The 26,203-nt window shown below is 43.8% G+C and overlaps 1 protein-coding gene across 2 annotated transcripts in view; it reads right to left on the bottom strand.

The window, feature by feature from the left end:
• Positions 1-17,764: 17,764 nt before the first annotated feature.
• SLC34A2 (solute carrier family 34 member 2) overlaps positions 17,765-26,203 on the bottom strand; it is a 28,897-nt gene continuing 20,458 nt past the window's right edge. For both annotated transcript variants that reach the window (XM_040335166.1, XM_040335165.1), the window contains 5 exons: positions 25,606-25,720; positions 24,163-24,330; positions 23,554-23,670; positions 23,329-23,453; positions 17,765-18,789 (listed from right to left, as the gene is read on the bottom strand). In XM_040335166.1, the coding sequence (XP_040191100.1) occupies positions 18,214-18,789; positions 23,329-23,453; positions 23,554-23,670; positions 24,163-24,330; positions 25,606-25,720 (1,101 nt within the window). In that variant the 3' untranslated portion in view covers positions 17,765-18,213. The remainder of the gene's footprint in view (positions 18,790-23,328; positions 23,454-23,553; positions 23,671-24,162; positions 24,331-25,605; positions 25,721-26,203) is intronic.

Below are 26,203 nucleotides of genomic sequence, written 5' to 3' on the forward strand. Positions count from 1 at the left end.
AAACCCACAAGTGCTTTTTTTACCACTACTATTTCTTTACATTGGCTTTTGGAATTTACAAATGCAGCAATTTAGAAATCAGATTAAAGGTTTAGCACTGGGAAACACTTTTTGATAGATAAAAAGTGCATTTTATATACAACTATATAAATCAGACCAAAATGAGGGACAAATGAGGAGAATGAGGGACAGAGGGACATTGCTCCAAATCAGCGACAGTCCCTCGAAATCAGGGACAGTTGGGAGGTATGCATATATTGATATACTACAGCTCCCCAGGTCTAAGATGCTGTATCTGCATTTGCTTTTTTCTAGGGCTTTTTTTTATTTTGTTTTCACTTGGTGATCTTGCCAGGTTTACCATGACCTAGGGTGACAACTGTATCTATGGCAGAGCAGGGCTGCCACCCTAGAACAGGAAGTAAGTTAGGACTACACAACACTTCACCCTCTCCTCTATTACCTTATATAGAGGAGAGATGTTCTGCAGTGTTGAGAAGTGAGCTGGAGTTGGGCAGGTTTTATTATATAATTTCAGGATAACACTGCAGAGGGCACAGGCACAGCACAGCACTGGATCTACAGCGACTGCGCTTCCAAGTGCACTTTCAGTGCATTTTCAAGTGCACTTTGCACTTGTAGTGCAAAGTGGATTTGCCTTTCGTAAATTACCCCCTTTATGACCACTTGTGGAAGAAATGAAGAACCTAAAACCAGACATATTATGGATTTTAAGGGTGTTTTTTTTATAATGCAGACTACATCTACAGGTCTCTTCAGATTTAGTGTCCATTAACACTGTTGCTTTGCAGTGTGCTATTCTAATTTGGCACCCCAGAAGATGTAGAAGGGCCCTTTAAAAAAAAAAAAATCATCACTATCCAAAATTGATATTTTCATTTTTGGTGGCTAATAAATAATTTGTGGGCGTCATACTTCCTAATGTCTCCATGTAAAATATTTCCAAAAAGGCCCTGGAGACCCTTATGCCCTGTACACACGATCGTTTTTTCCGTCAGAATAAACTCCGTCGGGTTTTTCCGACGGAATTTCGCTCAAGCTGTCTTGCATACACAAGGTCACACCAAATTCCGACAAAAACGCGGTAACGTACAACATGTACGACGAGCCGAGAAAAATTTATAATATAAGAGTAGCGTCATGTCACAACTGAGTATAAAACAGAAGAGAGGCGCCTCTAAGTGTAGCAATATGGTTACATTTAATGAAGGTACAACATTTAACAACATATTGCTACACTTAAAGGCACCTCTCTTCTCTTTTATACTCAGTAGCTCCTGATGGATTTTGCCTCTAATCCCCTTGTGAAGGCTTCCATTTGTGGATGGACATTTTATGGCTACACAACTTATCACATTGCTATAATCTTTTTATATGGACTATAAACTGAAAGACTGTGAATAAATGGTTGTGGAGTTTCCATTATTTCTTATGGGGAAATTTGCTTTGATATACAAGTGCTTTGGATTACAAGCATCTTTCTGGAACAAATTATGCTCGCAATCCAAGGTTTTACTGTATATCAGTTTTGGGCAGAGTTAACAAGGAAGATTGATAAAGCAACACGGAAAGCCAACCAACCTTACCTCGCCTCACCTTATTAATTTACATTGCTGTCTCTTTCCTTTAATAATAAATTCTGAAAGGGTGTGTACAGTGAAAATATAATTAGTTTACAAAATTAAAGAGACAGAAACTCTCCCTGCTGTGATTCACAATTGCCCAACAATTAATAACAGTAACATTTTAATGGCGTTGGATTCAAGCCAAGTTATGGAGCAATCCAAAAAGATTGCTCCATGATTTAGCTTGAACCCAATGCCATTATGTAGCTATTAATAATTGTTGAGCAAAAAAAAAAAAAAAATACAAAACAATTAAAAAAAGGGGGCAAACTCGATGGACAAAATTGTCTTTTTTCTGCAATCACTCATAATATGTTACTTCTAGAAAATAAGCTGCAGACGGACGCTGTACCAGACAAGGATGCCGGGCAAGACACCAAAACGGTAAGTAATAAAAAAAAAATTTCAGGAATTTCAAGTCCACATTAGGGGTGCGCGCTATAAGCGGGTGCGCGCAATACCCCGATAAATACGGTAACTATTTTTAGAAAGTGAATTGAGGCAGAGCATTTTCTTCCAGCATCCATTTTGCAGACTAAATTTTGTATGAAAATATTTAAAATACTGTCATAAAATTGTAAAAAGTCAGTACTGTGATTGAAGGTCACGGTATACATCAGCATTGTAAAACCAATACAAACAATAGTTATTTTTACCAACCCGAGAAAGTCTTTCTTACAAAATCTTTTTTCATATTGTGAATTCTGCCTGTCTGTTGGTCTTCTCTTTCCACAACTGCCTGGATTCCCTGCATGCTTTGCAGCTTCTCCTCTGCTGTTTACTTTCCATTTCTAAGGACTACATATCCCATGGTACCTTGCTGCCTGCAAGTAGTGTTTCTTGTACTGACTCCGCCTCCTGAAACTCCTTCTCCCAGCGCCTCTGTAGCTTAGAAGGCAGGCTCTGTGAAATGTGACACAGCAGTGCCTACACAGGGTATAGTGACAATTGTGGCACAGAATTTGAGGAAGTACATGTTTGGGGATCTTCACAAAGTAAAGCCAGCCATAGACAAAGCGATTTTCTTGCTTCGTCCCTCTGCCTACCTGAGTGAGCACATAGACAGCCAGCAGGCTTCTTCTGATGAATGTCTAGACAGACACTAACCAGAGGAAGTGGACGATGGGTAGCTCTGTGCTGCTCTGCTGCCTGCACTTCTCTCTCCTGGCAATCACTACCTGATTGTGGGTGAGAGAGAAGAAGAAGCAATACAGTAAGCTCATTGTATCTCTTCGTGCAAAGTGCCAGGCAGAGGCAAAGCTTGAAGCTTGTAGACCCAGATGTAAAAGTTGACCTGAGGTCCTTCCACTACCACCCGCCACGAAAGATCTGAAATAACGTGGTGGGAGTATCTTGGCGTATGGTGCACCAAGATACTCCCACCACGTTGTTTCAGATCTTTATTTACATATTTAGAGGGTAATTCTAAATATTTCTGACAAACTATCCACATTTTGACAAATCTTTTTTTTTTTTTTTTAAGTAATCAACGACCACCAAAGTAATTAACTAGCAAGGCCTAACTAAATGGTTGGGAAAGCTTAGAAAAACATAATAAAACTAATGTCACTGTAAAAATATGAACTTAGTTTACCTTAAAAGTAGACAGTGTTAGTAGGGCAGTGGACAATGTGTAGACAGTGTCAGTTGGGCAGTGGGTGGTGTCAGTAGGGCAGTGGTCATGTCAGTAGGACAGTAGATGGAGTCAGTCAGTAGAGCAGAGGATGGGGTCAGTATGGCAATAGATTTTGTCAGTAGGGCAGAGGATGGGGTCAGTATGGCAGTGGATGGTGTCAGTAGGGCAGTGGATGTTGTAAGTAGTCTTTCATTTTTTTATTTAATTTTTTAATTACTTTTTACCATAGGGATGAGCCGAACACCTCCCTGTTCGGTTCGCACCAGAACTTGCGAACACACCAAATGTTCGTGTGAACTTTAGAACCCTATTAAAGTCTATGGGACTCGAACATTTGAAATCTAAAGTGCTATTTTTAAAGGCTAATATGCAATTTATTGTCCTAAAAAGTGTTTGGGGACCTGGGTCCTGTCCCAGGAGACATGTATCAATGCAAAAAAAAGTTTTAAAAACGGCCGTTTTTTCGGGAGCAGTGGATTTAATAATGCTAAAAGTGGAACAATAAAAGTGAAATATTACTTTAAATTTCGTACCTGGGGGTGTAAAGTTAGCATGTGAAATAGCGCATGTTTCCCGTACATAGAACTGTCCCTGCACAAAGTGTCATTTCTGAAAGGAAAAAAAGTATTTTAAAACCGGCTTTGCGGCTATAATGAATTGTCGGCTCTGGCAATTCAGAGTGAATTCATTCATAAAAAAAAAAAAAAAATAGCGTGGGGGTACCCCCAAATTCCATTTCCAGGCCCTTCAGGTCTGGAATGGATATTGTAACGGCTACCCATGTAGTGAGAGGGTCTCAGCCGTTGGAGAAGTCCTTTTCCCTGGCAAGCTGCGATATGCAGGTACCGCCGGTATATCCCATCGAACGCCCTTTCAAGAAACGAGACGGGCTACGTTTGCAGAGTCAAGCAGGACTGATTTTTTAATGGTTCACTCTGAGATTTTATACAGTATTCAAGGCACATGAACAATCAAACTGTCCCCACCCACACATCACACCGTGGGGAAGCTTCAATCACCTTCTTTGAGCTAATTATAAACATTTCTTCATTACCAGAACTCAAACACAATGATCTCCTTGAATCAATCAGTCTCTAGACGTTCCGGCACCGAGATCTACTTAACATGACCTGGCCGGGCACATTCCTTTCTCAATAGAATTCAATTAACCTTTAGAACAATATACACTCACAGATCATCACGTTAGCATACACCTGGCAAGAGGCTGTTAACTGGTAATACACAACAGAGCGTCAATTAGCATTTAGCAGTGAAAAAGTCCCTCTACAATTAACCCTTTGAGCTCAGTAACCAGTCATGCAGTCCTCTGTAGGCAGAATAGTTCATAGGTCCGTTACAGATATTAAGGGGAACCCGCCGTCAATTAAAAAAAAAATGACCTGGGGTTCCCCCCAAATATCCATTCCAGACCCTTCAGGTCTGGTGTGGATTTTAAGGGGAACTCCACCCCAAATAAAAAAAATGGCGTGGAGTTCCCCCAAAAATTCACACCAGACCCCTTATCCGAGCACGTTAACCTGGCCGGCCGCAGAAAAGAGGCGGGGACAGAGTGCGCCCCCCCTCTCCTGAACCTTACCAGGCCACATGCCCTCAACATGGGGAGGATGTGGCCATGTTGAGGGCATGTGGCCTGGTACGGTTCAGGAGAGGGGGGGCCGCATTCTGTCCCCCCCTCTTTTCTGTGGCCGGCCAGGTTAACGTGCTCGGATAAGGGGTCTGGTGTGAATTTTTGGGGGAACTCCACGCCATTTTTTTTTATTTGGGTGGAGTTCCCCTTAAAATCCACACCAGACCTGAAGGGTCTGGAATAGATATTTGGGGGGAACCCCACGTAATTTTTTTTAAATTGATGGCGGGGTTCCCCTTAATATCCATTCCAGACCTGAAGGGCCTGGTAATGGAATTTGGGGGTACCCCCACGCTATTTTTTTTTTTTTTTTATGAATGAATTCGCTCTGAATTGCCAGAGCCGACAATTCATTATAGCCGCAAAGCCGGTTTTGAAAGACTTTTTTCCTTTCAGAAATGACACTTTGTGCAGGGACAGTTCTATGTACAGGAAACATGCGATATTTCACATGCTTACTTTACACCCCCCCCCCAGGTATGAAATTGAAAGTCATTTTTCACTTTTATTGTTTCACTTTTAGCATTATTAAATTCACTGCTCCCGAAAAAACGTCCGTTTTTAAAACTTTTTTTGCATTCATACATGTCCCCTGGGACAGGACCCAGGTCCCCAAACACTTTTTAGGACAATAACTTGCATATTAGCCTTTAAAATTAGCACTTTAGATTTCTCCCATACACTTTAACAGGGTGTTCCGCGGCTTTTCGAATTTGCCGCGAACACCCCTAATTGTTCGTTGTTCGCCGAACAGGCGAACAGGCAATGTTCGAGTCAAACATGAGTTTGACTCGAACTCGAAGCTCATCCCTATACACTATATACACTCTCCGGCCACTTCACTAGGTACACCTTGCTCGTAACGGGTTGGACCCCCTTTTGCCTTCAGAACTGTCAAATTTTTCGTGGCATTGGTGCATATCCCATGGTACCTTGCTGCCTGGAAGCAGTATTTCCTGTACTGACTCCTTCAGTATGAAACTATTGGATTGAAAGAGAACATAGACCTGCACTTTGTGCATAAAGCTAAAAGGCCCTTGAGTCTCTCCTGACTGGGGGGGGGGGGGGTATTAAACTTTGGGGTTTAGAGTCCTGCACTGAAATGCTCAGCTCTATTGTATCCCATGGTAAATGTCATTAGTCCCCAAATGATGTCCCAAGTTAGGATAGCGCTGTCTCATTAAAAGGAGATTAGGGAGGTTGTCACTAGCAGCTTCTCACCACAACGCAGTCTGTTAGGAAGCTTACTCCAACTCTATGATGATGGGAACCTGCAGTGTTGGCGGTAACCTCTCACAAAACCAGTGACGTCCCTCTCCTCTAGGGCACTGGATCTCTCCAAAAGCTGTAGCCTATGTGGTAATGCAGCAGCACAGTCATACTCCGACATTGTTGTGAGCAAAGAAAACAACAGCGTCTCTGACTCAATGGCACCCACAAACAGTTACCTCTCACTCCCCATGTGAGACTACCCTGAGCTCTGGCTTCATTTTCCACTATTCTGCAGCACACCATTATCCTGGGACTTGTAGTCCCATACTGTTCTCCTTTTAACAGAGGCTGTTTCCTGGGGACCCAATCCCCCACAGTTCCAAGAGGCTTCCGCAGATCCAAGATGCTCCCCACAGTCATTCACAGTTCCCAGGCTGCACTCTAGTCAGTCACAATTGGGTGGTGGTGGCTCTCCTCCGGTGGCTGTGGCTGCAATTACAGGCCTATCACAGTGCCTGTGTTCTATTCTCTCTTGTTTGTCTTCTGTCATCCCCATATATAAACAGTCTCTTCACTGTTTATACCTCAGCGCATAAAGATATTCTTGTACAGCAGCCGGGCTGGAGTCTACCTCTCCCCAGACGGTGGCTCCTCCCTTCACTTGCAGCCAGGGAGAGGTGGCACAGCTGTGTCACTGGAGAATGCTGCAAATCAGAGATATATATGTGTAAGTATAGATATATCTATATATAGATATAGATATATATATAGCAGCCCCTAGCGTTGCTGGAGTTTTTGTTAGTATAGGTGAATTGTTCGGAAATGGCTGGTAGCCAAGCCTGTGTGTTTTTTCTGGGTTAGGCAGAGATCCAAGGAGGCCTGGATGACTCCCCCCTACTACTAAAACTTACTGGAAACTTATAGAAGAAGGGAGGTGGAGTAACAAAAAGCTACCTGGAGTGTTCTGAGGGCCCTGACCAATCCCCAACAGATGGGTTGGCAAATACTCAGCCCAGCTGGGGCAGAATGGAGTTTGGGTGAAAGCTGGAGATGGAGTGTTAGGCTGTCAGAGGCCTTTGAGAGTAACCCTCTAGTCTAAAGGGGGGGGACTCAGGCCTGGGCTCAGGTGGTGAAGGGACCCCTCTTCAAGACACACAGGGAGATCCTGACCAGCAGGCACAGGAGCAAGAAGAGGACAGCAGGAGGACAAATCTCCAGGGAGGAAGACAGCCATGTGGGCTGGTGAGTAAAACATAGACGGGAGGACTGAGAGACAGCCTGAGAGGACTGGGAGAGAGCAGTCTAGGATGAATGCAGAGTCAGTTGGGAGGACTGTGGTGGAACAGACAGGAGAAAGGAGCAGCTGCAGCCAGGTGCGCTGGCAGTGCCTGAAGAGGTGGTGCTTTGAGCAGTAGCTACAGATGGGGCAACTAAGCACAGGACTTTCTTTGCTACACCAAAGGGGCCCACGTTCTTCCTTGTAAGAGGCATTTGCTACTGGTCTAACTGAGCCTTATGTTAGACTAACAGTGCCAGCTAGTCCTGGGTGTTGTAGTTCCACAAGCAAAATTTTAGCTACAGGAGAATGGAGTGAATCTGCAAGCAACTTTGTGCAGGACACAGAGGAGTGTATATACGGGTGTATTTTGTTACTACACTGATCAAATGGGCATCCCATATTGCCCATCCCCATCCAAGTTTAATCCTCTAATAAAACAAAATAAAAAAAACAAAGCTGCTCGGACTGTTTCCTGACTCTGTGTGCTGTGGTAAATGCGGTGTTCCTGGCCGTGCAGGATGGGGGATCCCATTCACCAGCGGCTCCTACGGGGTAGCGCTACACACACACACACATATATATATAATTTATATACAGTATCTCACAAAAGTACCTCACATTTTTGAAAATATTTTATTATATCTTTTGATGTGACAACACTGAAGAAATGACACTTTGCTACAATGTAAAGTAGTGAGTGTACAGCTTGTATAACAGTGCAATTTTGCTGTCCCCTCAAAATAACTCAACACATAACCATTAATGTCTAAACCAGTGTTTCTCAACTCCAGTCCTCAAGGCGCACCAACAGGTCTTGTTTTCAGGCTTTCCATTATTTTGCACAGGTGATTTTATCAGTTTCACTGCCTTAGTAATTACCACAGCAGTTTCATCTGAGGGAAATCCTGAAAACATGACCTGTTGGTGCGCCCTGAGGACTGGAGTTGAGAAACACTGGTCTAAACCGCTGGCAAACAAAAGTGAGTACACCGTTAAGTGAAAATGTCCAAATTGGGCCCAATTAGCAATTTTCCCTCCCCGGTGTCATGTGACTCGTTAGTGTTACAAGGTCTCAGGTGTAAATGGGGAGAAGGTATGTTAAATTTGGTGTTATCGCTCTCACTCTCTCATACTGGTTACTGAAAGTTCAACATGGAACCTCATGGCAAAGAACTCTCTGATGATCTGAAAAAAAGAATTGTTGCTCTACATAAAGATGGCCTGGGCTATAAGAAGATCCCTGAAACTGAGCTGCAGCACGGTGGCCAAGACCATACAGCGGTTTAATAGAAGAAGTTCCACTCAGAACAGGCCTCGCCATGGTCAACCAGAGAAGTTGAGTGCACGTGCTCAGCGTCATATCCAGAGGTTGTCTTTGGGAAATAGATGTTTGAATGCTGCCAGCATTGCTGCAGAGGTTGAAGGGGTGGGGTTCAGCCTTTCAGTGCTCGGACCATACGCCGCACACTGCATCAAATTGGTCTGCATGGCTGTCTTCCCAGAAGGAAGCCTCTTCTAAAGATGATGTTTGCTGAAGACAAGCAGACTAAGGACACGGATGTGATGAGATGGTGTCAAGCGTGTGTGGCGTCAACCAGGTGATGAGTACAAAGAAAAGTATGTATTGCCTACATGAAAAAATAATAAACAAATAAGTGCGCAACCAAATAATAAAAGATGCAAATGTCCTAAATCCTGAAAAGGAATGGGCAAATCAACTGAGTGATATATTGCATAAAATCATGTGCATAAAGTCCTGTTATGACTTCCCACGTGTATGAAATCCTTTGTAGGGAGATCAGTCTCCCACCAGACTACAGGGATGATGTGAAAATCTTCAATAACAAACACTCCTTCAAAAGGTAAGTAAGTGGCCGCTTACCAGATCAGTAGGACCCAAGAGGGATCAATCAGGCTCTGCTCACAGAAATATCCTCGGCTGGATCTGGATGTTCAATCCTACTCCCCTCCTCCTCTGAAGATTCCAGGAACAATGCTGTCTCAGACGGATCTCTCGGGGGATGGTCTCCAAATCACAAGGTAATTGGAAAACATGTGGGTGAAGAGAAAAAGAAAGGCTTCATGGTGCAGTACTTTGATAAAAAAAAGGTTTCTTTATTCCACTTGATGGAAACAAAATACTGACATCTAAAAAGCACTTAGCAACAAAGTTCAAGATTCCTGGGTAAAAAGTTCAACCAGCTTCAGCTCAGGCTGATCAGCTGGGAGTGAAGTGACGTCAGCTGCTGATGCCTACAGTCAAGCATGGTGGTGGGAGTGTCATGGTTTGGGATTGCAGGAGTGCTGCCAGCACTAGGGAGCTACATTTCATTGAGGGAACCATGAATGCCAACATGTACTGTGACATACTGAAGCAGAGCATGACCCCCTCCCTTCGGAGACTGGGCTGCAGGGCAGTATTCCAACATGATAATGACCCAAAACACACCTACAATATAACCACTGCCTTGCTAAAGAAGCTAAGGGGAAAAGGTGATGGACTGGCCAAGCATGTCTCCAGACCTAAACACTATTGAGCATCTGTGGGGCATCCTCAAACGGAAGGTGGAGGAGCGCAAGGTCATCCACCAGCTCTGTTGTCATGGAGGAATGGAAGAGGACTCCAGTGGCAACCTGTGAAGCTCTGGTGAACCCCATGCCCAAGAGGGTTAAGGCAGTGCTGGAAAATAATGGCGTTCACACAAAATATTGACACTTTAGGCCAAATTTGGACATTTTCACTTAGGGGTGTACTCACTTTTGTTGCCATCGGTTAGACATTAATGGCTGTATGTTGATTTATTTTAAGTGGACAGCAAATTTACACTGTTATACAAGCTGTACACTCACTACTTTACACTGTAGCAAAGTGTAATTTCTTCAGTGTTGTCACGTGAAAAGATATAATAAAATATTTTCAAAAATGGGAGGGTGTACTTACTTTTTTGAGATACTGTGTGTATATATATATATATATATATATATATATATATATATATATGTTTGTAATGGGCACAGTGATGTTTGTAATGGGCACAGTGATGTTTGTAATGGGCACAGTGAGGCTTGCAATGGCACAGTGATGTTTGCAATGAGCACAGTGATGTTTGTAATGGGCACAGTGAGGCTTGCAATGGCACAGTGATGTTTGCAATGGGCACAGTGAGGCTTGCAATGGCACAGTGATGTTTGCAATGGGCACAGTGATGTTTGAAATGGGCACAGTGAGGCTTGCAATGGCACAGTGATGTTTGCATAATAATAAGGCTCATGTGTTCATTAACCACTTAAGGACCGCCTCCTGCACATTTACGTCGGCAGAATGGCACGGCTGGGCACAGGCACGTACCTGTACATCCCCTTTAAGTGCCCAGCCGTGGGTCGCACGCGCGCCGTGGTGCGCGGGCCCGCGACCTGGTCCGAAGCTCTGTGACCGCGGGATAGGCGGACCCCATCGCGGCCGGTGTCCCGCGATCGGTCACAGGAGCTGAAGAACGGGGAAGGGTGTGTGTAAACACACCTTTCCCGTTCTTCACAGTGGCAATGTCACTGATCGTCTGTACCCCGATATAGGGAAAGGCGATCAGTGACGTCACACGTCCAGCCCAGCCCCCCTACAGTTAGAAACACATATGAGGTCACACATAACCCCTACAGCGCCCCCTAGTGGTTAACTCCTAAACTGCAATTGTCATTTTCACAGTAAACAGTGCATTTTTATAGCATTTTTTGCTGTGAAAATGACAATGGTCCCAAAAATGTGTCAAAATTGTCCGATGTGTCCGCCATAATGTCGCAGTCACGAAAAAAATCGCTGATTGCCGCCATTAGTAGTAAAAAAAAAAATATTAATATAAATGCCACACAACTATCCCCTATTTTGTAAACGCTATACATTTTGCGTAAACCAATCGTTAAACACTTATTGCGATTTTTTTTAAACAAAAATATGTAGAAGAATATGTATCGGCCTAAACTGAAAAAAAAAAATGTATATCTTTTTTGGGGGTATTTATTATAGCAAAAAATACAAAATATAGTTTTTTTTTTCAAAATTTTCGCTATATTTTTGTTTATAGCGCAAAAAAAACCCTGCAGAGGTGATCAAATACCACCGAAAGAAAGCGCTATTTGTGGGAAAAAAAGGACGTCAATTTTGTTTGGGAGCCACGTCGCACGACCGCGCAATTGTCAGTTAAAGCGACGCAGTGTCGAATCGCAAAAACTGGCCAGGTCCTTTACCTGCATAATGGTCCGGGTCTTAAGTGGTTAAAGCAGAACTCCAGGTAAACAGCTAACTGCTTCGGTGATATAGGGGAGTTGTTTTAGGGCTCATGTACACTGCTGCTGGTAAACGGATGTTTAGAATAAGTTGGGCATTTTTTTCAGCAGCCCCTGAACTCTCCTGTTATCTTTTCAGTACATGTACACAGAGTACTTTATATTTGTCCGGGGGCCGCGGACTCCGGCTCCGTGATTCGCTGGAGCCATGTGATGTCACTGCCGTACATGTGCGTGGGAGCCGCCGGTAACAGCACAGGCTAACTGAAGCAATGGCATGACGCGCCATTGCTTCAGTGCGCATGTGCCGATGACTTTGTCACATGCAGATACAGGGGGATATCTCCTAAACCGTGCAGGGTAGCTACAGGTAAGCCTTATTATAGGCTTACCTGTAGCAAAAAGTGGTATGTAAGGGTTTACAACCACCTTAAGACCATGAAGGTGTTTTTTAAGGACTTTAGATGGTTACTGAGGGATACTGAAAGTGGTTTTAAATCTAAAACTATTTTTTTTTATTAATGCATTCCCTACAGTAAGGTGCCAGTCAAATAGTGTGAGCAGAGAGCCACGATGTGCACTGTGTGTGTCTATTGATGCACTCAACCTGGTTCGGGAGCATGCCAAAAAATATGCCACCATAACAAGCCACTTGCTATGATGGCATTCAGAAAAGAAGAGAAGCCGAGAGCGCTGCCTGGGAAGAGGAGGATCAGGGCTGATCTGTGTAATAACATTGGACAGAGCAGGAGAAAATATCATGTTTATTATTTTATTTAAAAAAAGAGTCTTTAGAAACACTTTGGCCCAGATTCACAAAGCACTTACGCCGACGTATAACATGTTACGCCGACGTAAGTGAAAATGTGCGCCGGCGTATGTGTGCGGCAGACCCACGAACCAACATGCGCCTAAAAACAGGCTACATCCCGCCGACGTAGCTTGCAAACGCCGGCGTAGGGTGGGCGCACATATGGGCTGGGCGCATGGTGCTGCTCCCATTGATTAGCCATCCAAAAATGCAAATGAGGGAAATACGCAGATTCACAAACGTGCGTGTGCCCGGTGCATGCTACGCGAGATGCGCGTAAGTTGTACGTCCGGCGTAAAGTTATTCCCCATAAATGAGGTGCAACCCGGCAACAGACATGCACAGGTCTGCACCAGGGAACACAAGCCGGCGTATTGTGCGTTGGACGGGTGTCTGGCTGGGCGTACGTTATGTTCACGCCGTACGTGGTGATCCGATGTAGCATAGGCAGTTGTGCCGGCGTGGTTGTGAACAGGCGCAGGGGGGTGCTGTGTATGCGTCCATGTTACGGCGCATGCGCAGTTCGTGATACGTACCTGTCTGGCGCTCGGCCCATCATGTCAAAATATAGGGATTTATCATGAGGACTGCGCAAATGCAAGTGGAGATCATTGGAGTAGCGGTGTCTACTTCAGTGATTTCCCACTTCCACGGTAATCAGCCCGGTATGGTATATGCCCAGTAAGTTTGATTAAAACTGGATTAATGTAACTATGTATAAAATACTAATACCTGAAATTGTTATTTAATGTACCTTTTGTTTGGGTGAGAGTTATCCATTCATTTTGGACAGTAGCTTATGTTGCATGTGTAAGGGATGTCAAAATCAGGCACCCCATAAAAAAGGATTATAGTTTTGCTAATGGAGAAAGTAAAACTCATGGCATTTCTATTAAATCACCAGTGGATGGCAGCATAGAGTAAAAAGCCTGAATGACAGAAAGCACTTTCTAAAGGAACTATTAATAATAGCAAGGGAACCAAAAGACTGACCTGTGTTTCTGGTGGGAACACAAAATAGTAGTTGCTACCCAGTTTATCAGTCTGAAGGTCATGTGTTTGTGTCATTGCAGGTACGAGGGAGCATATTTAAGGTAATAAACAGGGTGAAGATGATTTGATTTACATCCTTGTGATCAGTAAAGGCCAGGGGCGTCCCTAGGGGGGGGGCAGAGGGGGCCCTGACCCCCCCAACATCATGCTGTGCCCCACCATGTGCCCCCCCCCCCCCCAAAAAAAAAAATTTTTTATTTTTTTTTTGCAATTTTTGTATTTTGCTCCCCGAGAGGGAGAGCGTCCCCAGTCAGCTCTGCGGGGGATTCCTCCCCCTCCCTCTGCTCGCCATCACTGCATAATGTGAGCGCTCACACAACCAGATATTCTAGCCTGGACCGTGTTTACGTGTGTGCACTGCAGACTGCAGTACACTAATCACTGAACTACATTATCTCCATCCCTTCTCTCTCCCCCCCATCTGTCTCCCTCCCCCTCTCCTGTTCTTTCAAAACATTCACAATTTACTCTCACTTTCACTTAGGCAGATAATATACGGTGCAAATTTCTTTCCTGCATCCACAGATTGCAGGAAAGAAACTTGCATGATTCCCCCATCAACAGACAGTGGTGACAGGGGAATATCCCTCCTGCCCAGCAATTATATTCTCCCGACAAACAGTGATTATCACTAGTGACTATACAGCAACCACTAGTGATAATTAGAAGAGAATCTGCTCATTAATGGTTCAAATCTCAGCCAGTTTCTGCTGAACCAGCTGAGATTTAAACTGTCTATGGCTGGTCTTAGCTCTTAGGCAGCCCATACATTGATTAACACTGTGGAGTGTCGGCTTCCTGGCGGGATCGGGCATGTGGGATTTCAAACACACCCGAGCCCATCTCTATTGGTTGTAGACAGTTGAGCTCCCTGCAGGTTGCTTAGCAGCAGTGGATCCTTCTCTGACATGCTGATCGGGATGCAATCCAGGTGATGCTCCCAGTCAAATCCTAGTCATAAATATCAGTGATTTTATTGATCAAAGCCCACACTTTACAGGCATAGAGCCCACATGGCTGCTGAACATACGGTTGATTATATTTATGTGGTTGTACTCTTGATGCTAATAAATACTGTGTTTATTAGATCTGACTGGGAGCATCACCTGGATCACATGCCGATCAGCATGTCAACAGAGAAGGTTATACAGCATTACTGCTGCTAGGTGACCAGCTGGGGGCTCGGCTCTCTATAACCAATAGTGCCAGCCTTCCCCTGCATGCACCCATAATGTCACCAGCACTAGGTCCTAATAGACTGCCGCCGCTGCCAAGGAGACAGATGCCAGACCAGCGCTGTAAATAGCAGGGACAGGACAGCTGGGGATCCCCACTGTGGCAGAACCCCAGGGCCCGGTGGCAAGACAACCTTTGCAACAATGATAGTTCTCCCACTGCTTTGGACCCTTATGTTTTCTTGTTGTGCTGGTGACATATATCTCTTGTTTTCTGCCACCCTGGGGGGCCCCAGTATAGTAGGAAGGGAGCTCACTGCAGAACATATGAAAGGGCCCATAGTGGGATCGTAATAAAGGGCCCCAGGATATATATATATATATATATATATATATATAATTGCATTTTATAGTTGGCCCCCCTACTTTTGTCCCTGTCCCCCCATGTGCCCCCCCCCCTAAATATGAAAGCTGGAGACGCCACTGGTAAAGGCTGCTCTGTCCTTAACACATCAACACATGTGCAATTGTTTATTATTTTCTTTGAGGACATTATTCCTGTATATGGGAATGTTATTAATATAGATATAGATGAGTATTATTTTGTATGAGCGCAATAGCAGTTTCTACCCAGTCTATCAGTCTGAAGGTCATGTGTTTGTGTCATTGGCAAAACTTTTTAATAAAAACACTTCTGATTTCACCCAGCCCTCTCCCTTCGCACATTAGAATTATTGACCATACTTTCAGCATATGTGCAACACATGGCCAGTTAAGACATTGTTGTATTATAGAATATTTATTAGGCATTGCAAAACAACATTGTCGTACATTTTTTACATTTTCCCTGGCAGTACCGCAATGCCAAGGGCTTAAGTAATACAAGGCACATATTTTACATTGAACATTACATTCAAAATAATATTTTCTGGAGCTATGTACATAATCTGAACTATACTGAAGTATTTTAATGTACACAGTACACATTAAATTCTGTAGGAAGCATTCAAAACTCATTACTGCTCTCTTATATTGTTCTTCCTAAAATAAGTCCAACAGATTCGTTAAGACGTAGATTCTGCCTCTCTTAGACCCCTTTCACACTGGGGCGGTTTGAATGCGATACTGCGCTAAAAATAGCGCCTGCAAACCGACCTGAAACAGCGGCTGCTGTCTCTCCAGTGTGAAAGCCCCGAGGGCTTTCACACTGGAGCGGTGCGCTAGCAGGACCGCTTCAAAAGTCCTGCTAGCTGCATCTTTGGAGCGGTGAAGGAGCGGTGTTTATACTGCTCCTCCACCGCTCATTCCCATTGAAAGCAATGGGAAACCGCAACTATACTGCCGGCAATTTGCCTCTGCAGAGGCGCATTGCGGGGCGGTATTAACCCCTTTTCGGCTGCTAGCGAGGGGTAAAACCGCACCGCTAATGGCCGAATACTGCTGCAATTTTGCTAAAAATAGCGGCGCTTTACTGCCACCGCACCTCCCGCCCCAGTGTGAAAGGGGCCTAAATGGTTTGTAGTAGCACAAAGTGGGCCTTTCACCTAAAGTAGACTTTCAGCCAAAAAAATTCTAGTTTTGAGTAGAGTAGGGTAGGGTTAGAATCTCTGGTATGTTGTCCCTATTTGGAAGACTCACCATCACGTTCTGTCCTTGAGGCAGTTGTCCCCAACGCAACAATTGATGGCAAATCTAAAATGTTACAGTTGTCATGAGAACCGTAGTAGACGGGAAATCTCACATAGAGGGAACCCATTTCTGTGACAACTGAAGAGATATTTTTTTTCTTCTACCTCTTGGATGGGGAAAAAAAAGAAATAAAATCTAGTTATTGGAGAAACAACGTTCACAATGGGGATGGTTTTGGCTAGAGATCGATTTTGAAAACCACCAACAACTAGGCAAAGCGGAAGTGGCTATGTTTTTGCCTATGTGTTGCTGGCAGGCTTTGGCCAGCAATGGAACCACTCAAATTCTATTGCTATTATGACTTGATTTATAAGGAACTCACAAGTAGGACAAACTCTACTGGTTATAAAGAACAACTTTTCTTCTGGTGGACTTTCATTAGATAAACAGGCATTGACGTTAAAATAAAAGAGCAAGCAAAAGACAAAAGGAACACAGCAGCAAACCAGGCAGTGTCACTCCAATTTAGACATTGCCTTTTAAGATTGTTCCTTTTTTTCCCACAGAAAAGTTTAGGATCCCTTCTTTATTTACATTAAAAAATATATATATTTATTTTAGGATAGGGGCTAATGGGTTGAACTACCCACCATCTTTTTAGAACTCTAAAGCCCTGTACACACGGTCGGTCCAAACCGATGAAAACAGACTGAAGGACCTTTTCATCGGTCCAAACCGATCGTGTGTGGGCCCCATCGGTCAGTTATCCTTAGAACTTTAGCACTTGCTTTAAAATTGAACCGATGGACGCCTAACCGATAGGTCAAAACCGATGGTTAGTATGCAAAAGCATCGGTTAAAAACCTGTGCATGCTCAGAATCAAGTCGACGCATGCTTGGAAGCATTGAACTTCATTTTTCTCAGCACGTTGTTGTGTTTTACGTCCCCGCGTTGGACTCGATCGTTTTTTTAAACTGATGGTGTGTAGGCACATCAGACCATCAGTCCGCTTCATCGGTCAACCGTTCTCATCGGATGGACCGACCGTGTGTACGCGCCTAAAGCCCTGTACACACGATCGGTTTGTCTGATGAAAACGGACCGATGGACTGTTTTCATCGGACAAACCGATCGTGAGTGGGCCCCAACATTTTTTTTCCATCGGTGAAAAAAAATAGAACATGTTTTACATTTTTCCTATGGATAAAAAACCCATAGAAAAAACGATCGTCTGTGTGGAAGTCCATCGGTCAAAAATCCACGCATGCTCAGAATCAAGTCGACGCATGCTCGGAAGCATTGAACTTCATTTTTCTGAGCACGTCGTAGTGTTTTACGTCACCGCGTTTGGACACGGTCGGATTTTTGACCGATGGTGTGTAGGCACGACTGATGAAAGTCAGCTTCATCGGATATCCAACGAAAAAATGCATCGGATTAGATTCCATCAGATATCCGATCGTGTGTAAAAGGCTTAAAAGACTTTCAGAGATCTTTCAGAACTTGTGATATTTACATGCAGTTGCTTGTTATTCCACACGTCTATAGCTATGATGTCACACTCTCATTACACTCCAATTATTTACTTATTCTATTTAATAAACAATGGTTCATAGGGGTCTGACATCATTATTAGTATATATAATGACGGCAGCATTAAGTAGACGCTAAGAAATAGAAGTCAGAACTTGATTCACTTAGAACAGAGAATACGGGTTATTATTTGGGCGCTTCCTGATGGGCAGAGCAACTCATAGTATGAGATAAATAGTAATTTTTATCATGTCGTTAATAAATATGAAAGTATAATGATAGTCTATACAGTTCTCATGGCAGATTCTCCTACAAGGAAGTAAGGCTCAGGTTTTTCCCTTGTTCTTTACTGTCGATATTTGGTAATTCATCACTCAAGTCCACCACGTTCTCATGACATTCCAAGGCCTGTGGCTTGTCGAGAGACAACTCCTCATCTTCAATGGGTTGGCAGCACTTACAGCATTTACACTTGCTGCAGCAGCAGCAACATCGGCGACCACAGAAGAGAGCAGCGTGGCTCATCCAAGAATCCCACGGGCTTAGAGAATGCATCCACTTGGGAAGGAAGTTCCATGTCTTCAGAACGTTTGGCAACACACGTGGACATTTGGCTTGCAAAGTGTTGATGACAATGACGACAATGATCAAAAACACAATAGGGACAGCAACTCCTACAAGTATCTGCCATCCAGCAATTGACAAGCCAAATACTGCTAGAGGCAGTAAGAAAAAACACAAAATCAAATAAATGACAGCAAACCACCGGTATCTGGCTGTTTTGTTTCCCAGACCTTTAGCTAGCCGAATAGGTATTCTTGTGAAGGGAATGGGGTAAAAAAGCAGGATCCCAGATATATTGAAGAAAAAGTGACATAATGCAATCTGCAAAGAGAAAAGCACAACGTTTATTTTACTTTTAGGTGAATTTAAACTCTAAATCAATAATTCATATTTGTTTTTATCAGTTTGGTAAATGCAAAATAAAATACTTGGTGATCCTGTCCAAAATTCCAGGGCTGCCCTGTGTCCCGTGCACTATGAAGATGAGGAGAGGGAGGTGACCTGTAGTCCAAACACACTTCCTGACCTCCCCAGTGACAATAATGCTCCGCTATGAATACAGTACACTATTAGCCAGATTCAGAGAGAGCGCCGCAACTTTAAGGCGGCGTAGCGTATCGTATTTACGCTACGTCAGAGAGGCAAGTACTGTATTCACAAAGTACTTGCCTCCTAACTTACGGCGGCGTAGCGTAAATGGGGCCGGCGTAAGCGCGCCTAATTCAAATGAGGATGGGGGCGTGTTTTATGTAAATTACTCGTGACCCGACGTGATTGACGTTTTTTAGGAACAGCGCATGCGCCGTCCGTGTACATTTCCCAGTGTGCATTGCTCCAAAGTATGCCGCAAGGACGTATTGGTTTCGACGTGAACGTAAATTACGTCCAGCCCTATTCACAGACGACTTACGCAAACGACGTAAAAATTTTGACGCGGGAACGACGGCCATACTTAACATTGACTAGGCCAGCTATTTGATGGAATAACTTTACGCCGGAAAACGCCTTACGTAAACAGCGTATCTTTACTGCGACGAGTGCACGTACGTTCGTGAATCGGCGTATCTAGGCATTTACATATTCTACGCCGAACTCAACGGAAGCGCCACCTAGCGGCCAGCCTAAATATTGCACCCTAAGATATGACGGCGCAGGCTGTCGTATCTTAGCTAGGTTTAAGTGTATCTCAGTTTGAGAATACACTTAAACTTACGACGGCGCAGATTCCGAGTTACGTCGGCGTATCTACTGATACGCCGGCGTAACTATTTGTGAATCTGGCTATATATGTGCGTTTTACCCTAGAACAGAAGGTGTGCTACTGGCAGGATCAACAGGTGAAAAATGAAGGAAAAAAGCCTGAAAAGGAAAAACAAACTCAGCCACAGCATCTAATGCCGCGTACACACGATCATTTTTCGGGTTCTAAAAAAATGACGTTTTTTTTTATGTCATTTGAAACGATCGCGTGTGGGCTTCAGAGCATTTTTCGGATTCTGAAAAACGGGCCAAAAAAATTCGAACATGCTCTATTTTTTAACTACGTTTTTAACGTTGTCATTCTTCGGGTTGTAAAAAATGGTCGTGTGTGGGCTTTAACGACGTGAAAAATCTGCGCATGCTCAGAAGCAAGTTACGAGACGGGAGCGCTCGTTCTGGTAAAACTACCGTTAATAATGGAGTAAGCACATTCATCACGCTGTAACAGACAGAAAAGCGCAAATTGTCTTTTACTAACACAAAATCAGCTAAAGCAGCCCAAAGGGTGGCGTCATCCGAATGAAACTTCCCCTTTATAGTGCCGTCGTACGCGTTGTACGTCACCGCGCTTTGCTAGAGCATTTTTTTTTTCACGATCGTGTGTAGGCAACGTCGTTTTAATGATCGGGTTGAAAAAAACGTTGTTTTTTCTAGACCCTTAAAAACTGAGTTTTTTACAACCCGAAAAATGATCGTGTGTACGCGGCATAAGGATTAGTAAAGTGCATTATATTATTTTCTTGGTTTTAGTTATGCATTATGCAAGCAGTCAGTCAGTATTCTTCAATAAGCAAAGCATGGTAACACAGAGGGGTTGGTTTACTAAAGGCAAATCAACTTAGCACTACAAGTGCACTTAGGCCTAGTACACACGAGAGGATTTATCCGCGGATACGGTCCAACGGACTGTATCCGCGGATAAATCCTCTCGAGGATTTCCACGGATTTCGATCCGATGGAGTGTACTCACCATCGGATCGAAATCCGCGCCGAAATCCCATCGTGATGACGTGTCGCGCCGTCGCCGCGATGATGACGCGGCGACGTGCGCGACGCTGTCATATAAGGATATCCACGCATGCGTCGAATCATTACGACGCATGCGAGGGATGGGTTCGGACGGATCGATCCGGTGAGTCTGTACAGACCACCGGATCGATCCGCTGGTTCCGATTCCAGCGGATAGATTTGTAGACATGTCTACAAATTTTTATCTGCTGGAATTCGGAAATATCCGCGGATAAATATCCGCTGGAATGTACACACCATAGAATCTATCCGCTGAAACCGATCCGCTGAGATTTTTCAGCGGATGGATTCTATCGTGTGTACGGGGCCTTAGAAATGCAGTCACTGTAGATCTGAGGGGAAGCTCTGAAATGAGGGGAAGCTCTGCTGGTTTTATCATCCAATCATGTGCAAGCTAACATGCTGTTTTTTTTTTTTTTTTCCTTGCATGTCCCCCTCAGATCTACAGCGACTGCACTTGAAAGTGCCCTTGCAGTGCACTTGTAGTGCAAAGTGGATTTGCCTTTAGTAAATAACCCCCACAGTATCCAATCAGACATCACTTTATTAAAGCCAAATAGAATTTCGATAGGGTACTATGAGTGCAGCGTTGTGCACTGCTTTTTAGCTCAAAGTTCATTGTAAGAACAGAACTGATAAGAAGAGCATTGTAAAGATAGCATTACATTTGCAAATCAGTTATTGTATTAGGAAAATGAATGTCTTTTACATAACAGCCTTAAAAATAAATGGTTGTAAAGTCTTTTTTCACTCGGTTTATCAAAGTTTGGATGTGCTGACACTGAAAGAACTCCTGTTAGCAAGTGCAACTTGTTGAATGCTTGTTAGGATTGATTAGATTGGCATGGGATAGTCTGTTGAACTTGAAACTGTACTTATATATAAGCCAGCTCACTAAAACAATGAAAGCAATGGAGATTTTGTGAACTCTGTACTGCTGATCCATAGAGGGCAAGAAAATCTTTATAATACAAAGGATTCATTTTTTAACAGAAAAATCCCCCTTAATTCTAAAGCCTCGTACACACGACCGAGGAACTCGACGGGCGAAACACATCGTTTTGCTCGTCGAGTTCCTTGTTAGGCTGTCGAGGATCTCGGCGAGCCAAATTACTCCATTGCCGTCGAGGAAAAAGAAGACATGCTCTCTTTTTGGCCCGACGAGATCCTCAACAGTTTCCTCGTCAAAAAGTGTACACACGACCGGTATTCTCGGCAAAAAAAAAAAACAGCAAGTTTCTTGCTGGTTTTTGCCGAGAAACTCGGTCGTGTGTACGAGGCCTAATAGTAGTCGATTCATTGCTGGATCAACAATTGTTAATGTGTTTGTTATTTTGTCAGCACTGGTAACCCTTTGTATGTCGTTCTTTTAACAAAAGCATCTAAACCTTACGTAAAGCCCAACTCAGGGCATGGGTTAACTGCTCATTTTGTCGTGGGGTGAATACGGAGCCTATACTCACCCGATCCTTCGATTCTACGAAAAACAGCTCACCCCCTCTTTCAGAGGTGGACTGTTCCTGACGTCTTCACATCCAGAGATAGTCTATGGGCATGATGACGTCAGGATTAGTCCACTGCACATGACCGCTAGACCGTGGGGTGAAGGAGCCATAGGGACCAGTTTTGCAGTATATCTCCACTCTCCAATCCTCTAGACAGAAACAATCAGTTAACCCATGCAGTGCAGGCACAGAAACACTGTATGGGGATTTTGTTTTTGCCCAAATCTCTCTATCATTGCAGTTAGGCTTCTTCACTCAAGCTGCCAGGGGAAGTGTGGTGGGTGGGGATGGGGTGGCATTTAAAACAGAAATGCAGTCGTTTAGGGCTGTACCCATGTAACAGCTATGATACTTTGCCATAGCAAAATAAAACATTATGTCCTATTCAGCAGATGATACTACCACTGAACACAGCCCATTCAAGGCCGTGCTGCAACCGCAACTGTCCTTTAACCACATACAATGAATGTGTTTGCGATGCCATGGTTCAGCATTTTGAAGGTTAAAGCAAGCAGCAAAGGTGCGACATATCACCTCCTCATTGTCTGTCAAATGCCCTCTGAAAAGCAAGCCACAGCTTTTTAGAGTAATAGCAGTATGTCACACGTGTGAACGAGCCCTCAGGACCAATTCTTTTGGAGGTGTATTGTATGGTCTCGTATATATTACAGTAAAATGCCCTTCATCAGCTGGAGATTAAACGTTTCGTCTTCAAACTTAGTTTAACATCATGTACTTTGGGTCACAAATATAGAGGCTAAACCAATAACAGTTATGGGGACATTTAAGCCAGACATCTGTCATCTAAAAACAGGAATCTGTCTGTTGTAATTTTACAAATTGAACATAGTGGATGGGAAGAACACGGCGTTGTAATCTTTTGAAATGTGTTACTTTTTAATTAAAAAAAATTCACAAACAAAAAAGCTAAATTTTCCATTGGATCACCGCCAATATACCAAATTACATTCATTATTTTGTTTATTTTGTTTTCTAGAAGAAGCAGACTTAACACCATGGATCTTATTGTATGAAACAAAGATTATAAAAGACTAAGAAGACAAACCTGCACAGAGTTGTATAAGGTTTCCCCAGGACTGGCTAAGGCAGCTAATAGCGCAGTCGTTGTTGTTCCAATGTTAGATCCAAGCGTCAGGGGATAAGCTCTCTCTATGCTAATCACACCAATGCCTACAAGGTGACACAAGCCAAATGTTAGACAATGATGATAGCCACTCAATGATGATTTTCTCAAAGACATACAAAACTTCTGCACATTTATGAATCATACCAATGAGTGGAGTAATTGCAGATGTGAAAACCGAGCTGCTCTGCACAATGAATGTCATTCCGGCTCCAACCAACATTGCCAAGTAACCCGTCAGCCATGAGAATGGGAAAGGGAAATCTGTGTAATGACAATAAATTAGTTATGACACAATGCCGTACCTAGCACTCTAAAATGTTGATGTATATGAGCAGCATTCTGTTGTAGCAATCTAGGACAAGTATGTAAAAAGTGTGGTGGTGGGGGGGATACCTGTGTTCCTAAAAACAGGCTTACAAAGGACAAGGGAACTAATTAGGGGAAGTGTTAGAGAGGTGCAGAGGCTCCGAATATCGAAGGGTTCTTCTTTCTTTCTAATGATCATATAGGCTTGCAGTAGAGAGACTAGTGTACAAATATGACGCTTTATTGTTGAAGACCAGTAGCACCGGATTTAGTCAGTAGTGTTGGTAATGGGCAGCATAAAATGTTCAACAGGGTGAAATGGGAAGCTAGTGTTTGCAAGCACAATGCACTGTGTGAGCCCAGTGAGACAGTCTCTAGCCAAGTGATATCATGGCAAAAGGAAATGCAGGAGGAGCACCAAAGCAAAGAGATAATATGTATTATTACCAGTGTTAATGACCTTCTTGATGGCTACTGAAACTTGTCCCTTTAGCATTGAGTTCAGGAGCTTGACGATTAGGATCAGACAGGTGCAAAGCACTAACAGTGACAGTGCCAAGAGGATAAGTCCAACTGCCAGGTCTGGGAGATTTGCCTTGGCAAATATGTGTGCACCTAAACAATAGAATATAGAAAAATTACTAGTTTGTTCAATTTCTGCATCCATGTACATGGTAGCAGTGGTCTTTTATTTTGTGTCCAGTAAGTAAATGGCACTCAAATGGGGGCCCAGTGGCCGCAAACATTATTCAAGGCCTAACCATGAGGCCTTGAAGCCTTGAGTTTTCTTGTAATCTGTGGACAAGGAAGCTTGGGTTGTAATAATTGTACTTTCAGGCACATTTATGCATGGTTGTCCTGGAAATACTGGGAATCTTCAAAAGTAAATGAGGGTTGTACATTGAGGAGTGAATGGTTCCAAGAAAGAGAAGCCTTTCAGATTAGTATTCCATTAGAAGAAACATACAAGCTTTTATTTTGCTTATTAATTTTGCTTGCAGTGGCAGCTAAAACAGAACAGTAGACATAGACCTCAGGTGTCTCATTGCGCTTTTATTTTCATAGTTGTTATTCTTGTAGCTTTTTTTTGTGCTAAGTGGCCCTTTAAATTAAACCTGTTATGAGAAACATTAAAGTGGTACTATAGGTTCAGTTTTTTTAAAACAAACATGTCATACTTTCCTCCACTGTGCAGTTCGTTTTGCACAGAGTGGCCCAGAACGTCCTCTTCTGGGGGCCTACGGCAGCTCTCGCGGCTCCTCCCCACAAGAGCTATCCCACTCTGGGAAGCTCTCTCCCGGGAGGGTTACTTTGCGGGCGTACTGCTGTGTGATACAGTCGGCGCACAAAGCCGCCGAGTGTATGACTCGGCCCCGCCCCCGGTGTGCCGTGTCATTGGTTTGATTGACAGTAGTGGAAGCCAATGGCTGCGCTGCTATAGATCTAACCAATGAAGAGCCGACAAGCCATTTGGAATGCGCCAAAGGATCGCGCCCACGGAAGTTCGGGGCTCAGGTGAGTAAAACGGGGCTCGGGGGGGCCGGAGAGTGCAAGGTGGTTATGTCAATCCAGTAGCTCTAATATTTTCCAGGTCTCTGACCCAGAACAAGTAGGTAGATCTAGAAAGTTGGAGAAAAGCTAGTAATTCTTATCTGCATTGTTCTAGATTGGTGACTCAAAGTATTGAGGAAGATGGTCAGCAAGCAGATAGCACTTCCAGGTCAGCAATGGCAGCCTCTCCTAACAAGTTTCCTCTTGAGATTTCAGTTCACTTTTATTTCTACATTTTCCTAATTCCATTTGCAAAGTGCCTTTCAAGGAGAGAAGGGACCCCGTGTAAGGTCCGGCAGTTTGACCTGTATGATCTGAGTAACATGAATAAATACTTACAAGTGGCCTGGACATGTTCTTGGATCTCTGTCCATGTCACATTGTTTTCATCTGTCCAGCAGAGTCTGCTAGAAGTACAGTTTTCTGGGCCCGGCACTGAAGCATTCACCCACATCTGTGTAAAATAGAAAACATGCACGTTCATATAGTATTTTTTATTTATTTTATCATTCCTCTATACCAGGGGTTTACAGACTTTTTAAACAAATGGCTAGTTTATTGTCCCACCAACTTTAGGAGGGCTGGACTGTGGCCTGTGAGCAGGGGAGGGCTGGCAGCCTTAGGCCTGGGGGGCAAGTCCAGTCAAGTGGCCCATAGAGCGTGGAAAAGTTATGCATCAAGGAAAACCGTCTAAGATTTTTCATGATCACAAGAGTCCGCACAGAGGCCCCCCTTACATCAGAGTACGCACAGAGGCCCCCCTTACATCAGAGTCCGCACACAGGCCCCCCTTACATCAGAGTCAGCACAGAGGTCCCCCTTACATCAGAGTCCGCACAGAGGCCCCCCCTACATCAGAGTCCGCACAGAGGCCCCCCTTACATCAGAGTCCGCACAGAGGCCTCCCTTACATCAGAGTCCACATAGAGCCTCCCCT

This window comes from Rana temporaria, chromosome 1, assembly GCF_905171775.1.
Source record: "Rana temporaria chromosome 1, aRanTem1.1, whole genome shotgun sequence".
NCBI classification, from domain to species: domain Eukaryota; kingdom Metazoa; phylum Chordata; class Amphibia; order Anura; family Ranidae; genus Rana; species Rana temporaria.